Source organism: Bombina bombina, chromosome 4 (assembly GCF_027579735.1).
Source record: "Bombina bombina isolate aBomBom1 chromosome 4, aBomBom1.pri, whole genome shotgun sequence".
Lineage (NCBI taxonomy): Eukaryota > Metazoa > Chordata > Amphibia > Anura > Bombinatoridae > Bombina > Bombina bombina.
In genome coordinates, this window is record NC_069502.1 from 538,079,118 (window position 1) to 538,093,084 (window position 13,967).

The following is a 13,967-nucleotide window of genomic DNA, read 5'->3' on the forward strand; positions in this document are numbered from 1 at the left end:
AAACAACAAAGCTGTTCAGATGTGTTTTAGAGTTGAACCCATACACAGCCTTTTAAATAATCTTAGTACTGCAAGTTTATACAATAGCATTAAAAAGGAACACTGTCATACAAAGATTACCTTATTAAATGAATACAAATCTAGTTTTCATCCTAATGTTTTCTTGTGAGTTTCTGAAGCAAACCTGATACTTAAAGGGATATGATTCAGACAGAGCATACCAATTTACTTTTATTATCAAATTTGTTTTGTTCCCATGGTATTCTTTTTTGAAGAGATACCTAGGTAGGCATCCGGAGCACAACATGGCAGGAAATAGTGCTCTTGCAAATGAATAACATTCTTGCAAAACTGCTGCCATATAGTGCTCCAGAAATGGGCCGGCTCCTAAGCTTATGCCCCTGCTTTTTAGCAAAAGATACCAAGAGAATGAAGAAAGATTGATAATAGGAGTAAATTGAAAGTTGTTTAAAATGTCATGATCTTTCTGAATCAAGAAAGAAAAATTTGGGGTTTCATGTCCCTGTAACGACTAAGGTTTGTTTTCAGTTTTCTTTTTTTTTAACTCAGCAGCAGCCATAACTTAAATTACTAAATATATTTAATTAAGGCTAAAAAATCTAAAATGTAAACTAATGGTTTTATACATGTAAGTCTATATTAGCCGTGCCATATAAGTCTATATTAGCCGTGCCATATAAGTCTATATTAGCCGTGCCATATAAGTCTATATTAGCCGTGCCATATAAGTCTATATTAGCCGTGCCATATAAGTCTATATTAGCCGTGCCATATAAGTCTATATTAGCCGTGCCATATAAGTCTATATTAGCCGTGCCATATAAGTCTATATTAGCCCAGCCATATAAGTCTATATTAGCCGTGCCATATAAGTCTATATTAGCCGTGCCATATAAGTCTATATTAGCCGTGCCATATAAGTCTATATTAGCCGTGCCATATAAGTCTATATTAGCCGTGCCATATAAGTCTATATTAGCCGTGCCATATAAGTCTATATTAGTCGTGCCATATAAGTCTATATTAGCCGTGCCATATAAGTCTATATTAGCCGTGCCATATAAGTCTATATTAGCCGTGCCATATAAGTCTATATTAGCCGTGCCATATAAGTCTATATTAGCCGTGCCATATTATTATTACTGTTATTGTTGTTATTCATGCTGTGTAATTCTACAAATAACATTTTTTTCTTTATTAAGCTTCCTAGATGTACATTAAAGAGTGAGTTGAAAGTGCTGATGCAGATAGATTTGTTATCCTCTGTTTTTCTGTGTTAAATTGTTATGTTTACATTTTAGTGTTCCTTGTATTAGGGAAAAGGTTATATTCCTTTAATGAAATAGCGATGTTGGTTATAAACAAACTAAGCTCATGGTATTTGTGTTGTGACCTTTCAGGTAGCTCAGCTACATGGGGAATACGACGCTGCCGTTGTTCACAAGCACCAACTGGAGGCAAAACTGCAGTCACACCAGGAGCGGCTTAAGGCAGCTCTAGACATGCTAGAAAGGTCTGTTCTGTTATCGATGTTCAGTGCACTGCTTCATAAACTGTATGTGCTATACGAGCTGTATGTATGATGTTTACTGTGTATAAAACATAATGGGATAGAATACATGGGGAGCATACAAATATTTGCACTGTTATTTGTTAACATTACTCAAGTTAAACCAATAGAGCCTCTATTTTTTTCACTCATATTACAAGTCAAAAGTAATATTTTAGCGCTCAAGTGATAGTCTAGGGTGTGACAACATCAGATGTCAGCATGGGTGTGCAAAATCCCTCACATAATAGATTTCTATGGGGACATGCTAAAAACTCATGTCAGCTATCGCTCAAGAGCTTAGCCGATGCTGCACTAAACCAAACTCAAGTAGTGTGGAGTTCTTCACTTAGTTATATACTTTAGTATTCCATTGAAATGTAAGTGTAAAACACCTCACACATACATACACATATATTCATATACAAACACACATGAATACGCATATATATGTACATATACAAACACACATACATACACATATATACATATGTACATATACAAACACAAATACATACACATACTGTATATACATATGTACATATACAAACACACATACATACACATATATACATATGTACATATACAAACACACATACATACACATATATACATATGTACATATACAAACACACATACATACACATATATACATATGTACATATACAAACACAAATACATACACATACTGTATATACATATGTACATATACAAACACACATACATACACATATATACATATGTACATATACAAACACACATACATACACATATATACATATGTACATATACAAACACACATACATACACATATATACATATGTACATATACAAACACAAATACATACACATACTGTATATACATATGTACATATACAAACACACATACATACACATATATACATATGTACATATACAAACACACATACATACACATTTATACATATGTACATATACAAACACAAATACATACACATACTGTATATACATATGTACATATACAAACACACATACATACACATATATACATATGTACATATACAAACACAAATACATACACATACTGTATATACATATGTACATATACAAACACACATACATACACATATATACATATGTACATATACAAACACAAATACATACACATACTGTATATAAATATGTACATATACAAACACACATACATACACATATATACATATGTACATATACAAACACACATACATACACATATATACATATGTACATATACAAACACACATACATACACATATATACATATGTACATATACAAACACACATACATACACATATATACATATGTACATATACAAACACAAATACATACACATACTGTAGATACATATGTACATATACAAACACACATACATACACATACTGTATATACATATGTACATATACAAACACACATACATACACATACTGTATATACATATGTACATATACAAACACACATACATACACATATATACATATGTACATATACAAACACACATACATACACATATATACATATGTACATATACAAACACACATACATACACATACTGTATATACATATGTACATATACAAACACACATACATACACATATATTCATATACAAACACACATGCATACACATATATTCATATACAAACACACATGCATACAGATATATACATATGTACATATACAACCACAAATACATACACATACTGTATATACATATGTACATATAGAAACACATACATACACATATATACATATGTACATATACAAACACACATACATACACATATATACATATGTACATATACAAACACACATACATACACATATATACATATGTACATATACAAACACACATACATACACATATATACATATGTACATATACAAACACACATACATACACATACTGTATATACATATGTACATATACAAACACACATACATACACATATATACATATGTACATATACAAACACACATACATACACATATATACATATGTACAAATGCAAACACACATACATACACATATATTCACATACAAACACACATACATACACATATATACATATGTACATATACAAACACACATACATACACATATATACATATGTACATATACAAACACACATACATACACATATATACATATGTACATATACAAACACACATACATACACATATATTCACATACAAACACACATACATACACATATATACATATGTACATATACAAACACACATACATATACATATGTACATATGCAAACACACATACATACACATATATTCATGTACAAACACACATACATACACATATATACATATGTATATATAAAAATACAAATATACTTATACACTTTTAAGCCCTTCTCAGTACCACACATTGTCATATACAATATCCCTTAAATTACATTTTAAACCTTTGTTGTAGATGTAATAAGTGAAATTATAACTTAAATATTGTATTTCCAAAAAATAGCGCTCCCTGTGCTCTCCATTAAAAGTGTAGGGCACACTAAAAAATGTTGGCGGTGTTAAGATTCCCTGGTTAACTTTTTTACCATCCACTTGTAAGACAACACTACGGTATTTATTACACTCCACTTGTAACATAGGCCAAAGTTGAGCTTAAAAAGTATTATGCAGTGGAAGATGTGATTTGAGATATACTGTGTATGTATGTATATATATATATATATATATATATATATATATATATATATATATATATATAAATGTGTCTATTGAGAATGGAGAGCAAATTACATAGCTACTGATATTTGTAAAAAAAAAACTATAAAGATTTTAATACTTATGTTCACGGTGTAGGTTCACTATTTTAATCAAGGTTTCCACAAGCACAAATACGGAGTTTCTCATAATTTTAAATAAATGTTCAAATATAGAATGCTTAAAAATGTATATAATGAGTAAAATGGAATACTCATTATATACTATTAAGATGCAGTGGGAGAACATCCACACATTTAATTGAAGCAACAAAACAGAATAGCAACAGTAATAAAGGTGACAAAATATATAAACAATTGAAGTTTAAATATTGAAAACACTTTATAATTGTTTTAAGGATATACAATCCAGATAAACATTTAATTAGAAGTTATATTCTGTATTTTTATACATCATCTCACCTGAAACTCAATATTGCATCCCTAGTATCACCAAGGTTTTCATTAAATGTCAAGTATTTACCTAGAACTGTCTTATCATCTTACATAAATTCAATAAACCATTAGTAAAATCAACCATACTTGTCTATTCAGAGTGATAGGAGTGCTTGACAGGTTGTAGGATAGAATCCACTTATAACGTTACTATAAAAACCAAGCTATTGTTTGTCAGGTGTTATTATAGCAGACATTGAAAAACTAGATGTTGCTTTAAAAGAGATTGAGAATGTATCTGTATTCCTATCTTGTACTAGCTGCAATATTCCTATTTAAAGGGACATGAAACCCAAAATTTGTTGCACCAGCAGCTCACAAGAGCTGAATATGGAGAGCATATTGCTCTCCACATTCAGCGAGGTCTGTCGGACCTGATCCGACTCAGGTCCGACAGACCTTTGTTAAATAGGCCCCAAAGAATTTATTTTTAAACAACTTTCCAATTTACTTCTATTATTTATTTTGCTTCCTATTCTTATCCTTTGCTAAAATGTTTATATATGAAACCTCAGGAGCAGCAAAGAACCTAGGTTCTAGCTGCTGATTGGTTGCTGCATATATATACCGATTGTCATTGGCTCACCCACGTGTTCAGTCAGCAACCAGTAGTGCATTGCTGCTCATTCAACAAAGCATAAGAGAACACAGAAATATTGATAATAGGAGTAAATTAGAAAGTTGCTTAAAATTGTATGTTCTATCTGAATCATGAAAAAAAAAAATTGGGTTTCATGTCCCTTTAAGCAGGAAATATGTAGTGATAGAAATAGAGGAAACAAAAAATGGGGGTCAGAGGCCCTATATAAATATTTCCTGGATCTGTAATAACACAGGTACAATGTACAATGTTGTCAGACAAATATTGGTATTGGTATGAGCCAAAATGTTATAGTTTGATATACAGCATATATCGCTTAATGATTGTTTATATATATATATATATATTTTCTTTTTTATTAAAATGTATTTATTTTGAATGGTAGCATTTCTCAAGTTCGCTAACTGGCCCTCCCTATAAAAAATACCAATGTGGCCCCTCAAGTGCAACTGCCAGTTAGCCCTAATGTAAAAGTATAGAAACTGGAAAGAGTCCAACAGACCTATGGTTAGGTCAAATAAAATGGAGGCTGCATGAGAGAGATGCCCTATAACTGCAGTTGACTATTGTTCAGAGCAAAGAGGTCAGTTTAAAGGGGTTGGAATGGTAGTTTTTCTTTCAGATGTTCATTGAATAGAAACACAGCTAGTCAAATTCACTGCACAACAATGTAACACTGCCTAGCTGTGTCTGCTCCAATAACAAGCCCTGATTGTCTCCTCCAAATAAGGCAAGCAGTGGGGGGAGTTTAGAGCAAACAAGGTGTTAATATGTTAGTTTTCATAATTCCTTTAGGCTAATTTATTACAAGGTATTTGTCACTCTAAGCTATGACCTCTATAAGCCTATTCACCATCTATGCATTGCTGAATTTTACAATGTCCTGAAAATATTGTGCATTTTAATAATGTTACTGGTTCTAATAAAACGAATAATGAACATAACTGTTAAAGTGAGAATGTTGATGAAGAGCATGAATCACACAGAGTATTTTATGTTTAGCACTTTGTGGTTATGGCTTAATTCATTGTGTACTTGGAACAGATTGAAAACGCAAGAAAATGAATGGAAGGAAATGATGAACCAAAACAGCGTTACAGATCTACTTACCAATTGTCTGCTGGCGGCTGCATTTCTCACTTACTGTTCTGCACTTAGTGTCAGCAGAAGGTATTAACTGTTTAATTTGTTTTATGTATATTGTAATTTATTGTACATATTGTACAATTCCTTTGTTGCTCAATATATAACGGCTCTAGAAGGTAATGCGCATTACAATGTATTTGCAAATAAAAACACACTTACAATACTCTCTGATCACCATCATAAAGTGGCACAAATTGTGAAATAAAAACTACAATGATAATTTTAGACACTATATTTAATGCAGCCATTCATCATGATTTTAGCATATGTTATCTTCCAAACTTGTAAGTTATCATTATTGCTTACAATTTGTATTACCTAAGAGCTATTTCTGATGTCTAAAAACCTTTATTGTGGCATTGTATTAAATTCAAGTATCTTAAGAATAGGAATATTACATTTGACCATATTTATTAGTTTCACTATATGACGGACGGTAAAACAAAATATCAAGGATAGAAATTAAATGACATACGTGACATAAAGGGACGGTAAAGTAAAAATTAAACTTATGGTTCAGATAAACTATACAATTTTTTTTTTTTTTAATTTGCTTAGTCTTCATGTATATAATTATAACAATTACTTTAGTACTTAATCCAATACACTTTTCCCTTTTTAGGATACAAGTGACAGAATTTTTTTTCAAGGTTTGTGAGAGCCGTGGACTTCCTATGCCTCACAGAATGCTCCTGAAGGACCTTCCACTTGTGCAGTTCCTGCACACGCCGGTATTTATATTATGCTATTAGCTTGTGCAGTTCCTGCACACGCCGGTATTTATATTATGCTATTAGCTTGTGCAGTTCCTGCACACGCCGGTATTTATATTATGCTATTAGCTTGTGCAGTTCCGACACAGGCCGGTATTTATATTATGCTATTAGCTTGTGCAGGTCCTACACACGCCGGTATTTATATTATGCTATTAGCTTGTGCAGTTCCTACACATGCCGGTATTTATATTATGCTATTAGCTTGTGCAGTTCCGACACACGCCGGTATTTATATTATGCTATTAGCTTGTGCAGTTCCGACACACGCCGGTATTTATATTATGCTATTAGCTTGTGCAGTTCCTACACACGCCGGTATTTATATTATGCTATTAGCTTGTGCAGTTCCGACACACGCCGGTATTTATATTATGCTATTAGCTTGTGCAGTTCCGACACAGGCCGGTATTTATATTATGCTATTAGCTTGTGCAGTTCCGACACAGGCCGGTATTTATATTATGCTATTAGCTTGTGCAGTTCCTACACACGCCGGTATTTATCTTGTGCAGTTCCGACACACGCCGGTATTTATATTATGCTATTAGCTTGTGCAGTTCCTACACACGCCGGTATTTTTATTATGCTATTAGCTTGTGCAGTTCCGACACACACCGGTATTTATATTATGCTATTAGCTTGTGCAGTTCCGACACACGCCGGTATTTATATTATGCTATTAGCTTGTGCAGTTCCGACACACGCCGGTATTTATATTATGCTATTAGCTTGTGCAGTTCCGACACAGGCCGGTATTTATATTATGCTATTAGCTTGTGCAGTTCCGACACAGGCCGGTATTTATATTATGCTATTAGCTTGTGCAGTTCCTACACAGGCCGGTATTTATATTATGCTATTAGCTTGTGCAGTTCCTACACACGCCGGTATTTATCTTGTGCAGTTCCTACACACGCCGGTATTTATATTATGCTATTAGCTTGTGCAGTTCCTACACACGCCGGTATTTATCTTGTGCAGTTCCTACACACGCCGGTATTTATCTTGTGCAGTTCCTACACACGCCGGTATTTATCTTGTGCAGTTCCTACACACGCCGGTATTTATGTTGTGCAGTTCCTACACACGCCGGTATTTATATTATGCTATTAGCTTGTGCAGTTCCTACACACGCCAGTATTTATCTTGTGCAGTTCCTACACACGCCGGTATTTATCTTGTGCAGTTCCTACACACGCCGGTATTTATATTATGCTATTAGCTGCTTGTGGAGTTCCTACACAAGCCGGTATTTATATCATGTTATTAGCTGCTTGTGCAGTTCCTACACACACCGGTATTTATATCATGTTATTAGCTGCTTGTGCAGTTCCTACACACGCCAGTATTTATATTATGTTATTAGCTTGTGCAGTTCCTACACACGCCGGTATTTATATCATGTTATTAGCTGCTTGTGCAGTTCCTACACACGCCAGTATTTATATTATGTTATTAGCTGCTTGTGCAGTTCCTACACACGCCAGTATTTATATTATGTTATTAGCTGCTTGTGCAGTTCCTACACACGCCAGTATTTATATTAAGTTATTAGCTGCTTGTGCAGTTCCTACACACGCCGGTATTTATATCATGTTATTAGCTGCTTGTGCAGTTCCTACACACGCCAGTATTTATATTATGTTATTAGCTGCTTGTGCAGTTCCTACACACGCCGGTATTTATATCATGTTATTAGCTGCTTGTGCAGTTCCTACACACGCCAGTATTTATATCATGTTATTAGTTTGTGCAGTTCCTACACACGCCGGTATTTATATCATGTTATTAGCTTGCGCAGTTCCTACACAGGCCGGTATTTATATTATGTTATTAGTTTGTGCAGTTCCTACACAAGCCGGTATTTATATCATGTTATTAGTTTGTGCAGTTCCTACACAAGCCGGTATTTATATCATGTTATTAGCTTGTGCAGTTCCTACACACGCCAGTATTTATATTATGTTATTAGCTTGTGCAGTTCCTACACACGCCAGTATTTATATCATGTTATTAGTTTGTGCAGTTCCTACACAAGCCGGTATTTATATCATGTTATTAGTTTGTGCAGTTCCTACACAAGCCGGTATTTATATCATGTTATTAGCTTGTGCAGTTCCTACACAGGCCGGTATTTATATTATGCTATTAGCTTGTGCAGTTCCTACACACGCCAGTATTTATATCATGTTATTAGCTTGTGCAGTTCCTACACACGCCAGTATTTATATCATGTTATTAGCTTGTGCAGTTCCTACACACGCCAGTATTTATATTATGTTATTAGCTTGTGCAGTTCCTACACACGCCAGTATTTATATCATGTTATTAGTTTGTGCAGTTCCTACACACGCCGGTATTTATATCATGTTATTAGCTGCTTGTGCAGTTCCTACACACGCCGGTATTTATATTATGCTATTAGCTTGTGCAGTTCCTACACACGCCAGTATTTATATCATGTTATTAGTTTGTGCAGTTCCTACACAAGCCGGTATTTATATCATGTTATTAGTTTGTGCAGTTCCTACACAAGCCGGTATTTATATCATGTTATTAGCTTGTGCAGTTCCTACACACGCCAGTATTTATATTATGTTATTAGCTTGTGCAGTTCCTACACACGCCAGTATTTATATCATGTTATTAGTTTGTGCAGTTCCTACACAAGCCGGTATTTATATCATGTTATTAGTTTGTGCAGTTCCTACACAAGCCGGTATTTATATCATGTTATTAGCTTGTGCAGTTCCTACACAGGCCGGTATTTATATTATGCTATTAGCTTGTGCAGTTCCTACACACGCCAGTATTTATATCATGTTATTAGCTTGTGCAGTTCCTACACACGCCAGTATTTATATCATGTTATTAGCTTGTGCAGTTCCTACACACGCCAGTATTTATATTATGTTATTAGCTTGTGCAGTTCCTACACACGCCAGTATTTATATCATGTTATTAGCTTGTGCAGTTCCTACACACGCCAGTATTTATATTATGTTATTAGCTTGTGCAGTTCCTACACACGCCAGTATTTATATCATGTTATTAGTTTGTGCAGTTCCTACACACGCCGGTATTTATATCATGTTATTAGCTTGTGCAGTTCCTACACACGCCAGTATTTATATCATGTTATTAGCTTGTGCAGTTCCTACACACGCCAGTATTTATATCATGTTATTAGCTTGTGCAGTTCCTACACAGGCCGGTATTTATATTATGCTATTAGCTTGTGCAGTTCCTACACAAGCCGGTATTTATATCATGTTATTAGTTTGTGCAGTTCCTACACAAGCCGGTATTTATATCATGTTATTAGCTTGTGCAGTTCCTACACAGGCCGGTATTTATATTATGCTATTAGCTTGTGCAGTTCCTACACACGCCGGTATTTATATTATGCTATTAGCTTGTGCAGTTCCTACACACGCCGGTATTTATATCATGTTATTAGCTTGTGCAGTTCCGACACACGCCGGTATTTATATTATGTTATTAGCTTGTGCAGTTCCTACACACGCCGGTATTTATATCATGTTATTAGTTTGTGCAGTTCCTACACACGCCGGTATTTATATTATGCTATTAGCTTGTGCAGTTCCTACACACGCCGGTATTTATATCATGTTATTAGCTTGTGCAGTTCCTACACAGGCCGGTATTTATATTATGCTATTAGCTTGTGCAGTTCCTACACACGCCGGTATTTATATTATGCTATTAGCTTGTGCAGTTCCTACACACGCCGGTATTTATATTATGCTATTAGCTTGTGCAGTTCCGACACACGCCGGTATTTATATTATGCTATTAGCTTGTGCAGTTCCGACACACGCCGGTATTTATATTATGCTATTAGCTTGTGCAGTTCCGACACACGCCGGTATTTATTCTAGGGTTTATTGATGATTAGGTAGAGATATGAACAAGAGACTTGTATTGTATGGCATAAGTTAACCCCTGGCCACCATAGAGGACTCCAATGGCTGCAGCACTGGTGGAAATGTGTAAAAATCTCTTATGAGATTGTTGGAAGGCAGGAAATTATAAAAGTTTTGCAAGTTAGAATGCCATAAATAGTAACTTGAATATCAAAGGGTCACAAAAACCCAAATTGTTTCCTTTTCCTGATTCTGACAGAGCATACAATTTAAATTAAATATTTAATATTTAAATTAAATATTTTCCATTTTATTTCTATTATCAAAATTGCTTTGTTCTCATGTTGTTCTTTGGTGAAGAGATATCTAGATAGGTAGCATGCACATGTCTGGAGAACTAGATGACAGGAAAAAGCGCTGCCATCTAGTGCTCCTGCTAATGTATAACATTCTTGTAAAACTGCTGCCATCTAGTGCTCCTGCTAATGTATAACATTCTTGTAAAACTGCTGCTATATAATGCTGCAGATACGTGCACGCTCCTGAGCTTCCCTTCCCTTCCTTGCTTTTCATCAAAGAATATAAAAAAAATAAGTAAATTTTTAAATAGAAGCAAATTGTTTAAAATTGTACTCTATATCTGAATCTTGAAAGACACGTTCTGGGTTTTATGTCCCTTTAACACTAGTTCTGGTGTAGTGCAGCCTCTTGAAAATACACTATGGAGCCTCAGCTCACTCCGGCATAAACAAATTATAAAACATATTTACCTTATGATTAAAGTTTTAAGTTAGCCATAAAATCCTCTGTTTTATCAAAATGCTCTGCTTATATGTGTCATTTTATATATATTACATTTTGCTAAATAGAATTGTGGTTGATTAAAAAGGTTTTTGTTTGTTTTCTTTAGATTGAGTTGAAGATATTGGAGATTAAAGGTCTTCCTGTTAACTCACTTGCATTGGATAACTCCTGCATTTTTACCTACACCAAAGAAAACCAAGGCTGGGTTCTTGTATGTGACCCAACAGGCCAAGCTATTGATTGGATAAAAGGTCATCTTCCAGAAGATACCACATGCATCATGCACCATGTGAGAGCATATATGTTACCCATGTTTATTAATACACTCTGAATTTAAAGGGACAGTCAAAATTACATTTATTATTACATGAAACACAATTTTTTTTTCATGATTCAGACAGAAAATAGGATTTAAAAAAAAAAAAATCAAATTTACTTATTATTTAATTTGCTTCTCTATCACTGTATGTTTTGCTGAAAGCCATACCCAGGTAGGCTCAGGAGCAGAAATGCACTACTGGGAGTTAGCTGCCGATTAGTGGCTGTGCATAAATGCTTCTTGTCATTGGCTCACCCAATGTGTTTTGCTAGCTCCTAGTAGGGAATTGCTGTTCCATCAACAAAGGGTACAAAAAGAAAAAAAAGCAAATTTAATAATATAAGTAAACTGAAAATTGGTTAAAATGGTGGGCTTTATCTGAATCATAAAAACAAATTGTGTTTCATGTAACTCTATAGGTGTAATGTTGATAGCATTATGGCTGGGACAGGTTTCCCTGCTTAGGGCCACTGGCAAATCTATTACAAGGCCTAACAATAGGCACCAATAATTACTACAACTCACGCTGGTATTATTTTATACTTACATATATATCTGTATCTGACTTTTATACTTATATATATATCTGTATCTGACTGTTATACTTACATATATATCTGTATCTGACTTTTATACTTCCATATATATCTGTATCTGACTGTTATACTTACATATATATCTGTATCTGACTTTTATACTTACATATATATCTGTATCTGACTGTTATACTTACATATATATCTGTATCTGACTTTTATACTTACATATATATCTGTATCTGACTTTTATACTTACATATATATCTGTATCTGACTTTTATACTTACATATATATTTGTATCTGACTGTTATACTTACATATATATCTGTATCTGACTTTTATACTTACATATATATCTGTATCTGACTTTTATACTTACATATATATCTGTATCTGACTGTTATACTTACATATATATCTTTATCTGACTTTTATACTTACATATATATCTGTATCTGACTTTTACACTTACATATATATCTGTATCTGACTTTTACACTTACATATATATCTGTATCTGACTTTTACACTTACATATATATCTGTATCTGACTGTTATACTTACATATATATCTGTATCTGACTGTTATACTTACATATATATCTGTATCTGACTGTTATACATACATATATATCTGTATCTGACTTTTATACTTACATATATATCTGTATCTGACTTTTATACTTGCATATATATCTGTATCTGACTTTTATACTTACATATATATCTGTATCTGACTGTTATACTTACATATATATCTGTATCTGACTTTTATACTTACATATATATCTGTATCTGACTGTTATACTTACATATATATCTGTATCTGACTGTTATACTTACATATATATCTGTATCTGACTTTTATACTTACATATATATATGTATCTGTCTTTTATACTTACATATATATCTGTATCTGACTTTTATACTTTCATATATATCTGTATCTGACTTTTATACTTACATATATATCTGTATCTGACTTTTATACTTTCATATATATCTGTATCTGACTTTTATACTTTCATATATATCTGTATCTGTCTTTTATACTTACATATATATCTGTATCTGACTTTTATACTTACATATATATATGTATCTGTCTTTTATACTTA

General features: G+C 33.3%; 1 protein-coding gene across 1 annotated transcript in view; it reads left to right on the top strand.

The window, feature by feature from the left end:
• Positions 1–13,967, top strand: part of LOC128657631 (uncharacterized) — a 524,168-nt gene that overhangs the window by 423,097 nt on the left and 87,104 nt on the right. The window contains exons 83-86 of the mRNA XM_053712016.1: positions 1,422–1,534; positions 6,418–6,543; positions 7,142–7,250; positions 12,093–12,275. Of these exons, the coding sequence (XP_053567991.1) occupies positions 1,422–1,534; positions 6,418–6,543; positions 7,142–7,250; positions 12,093–12,275 (531 nt within the window). The remainder of the gene's footprint in view (positions 1–1,421; positions 1,535–6,417; positions 6,544–7,141; positions 7,251–12,092; positions 12,276–13,967) is intronic.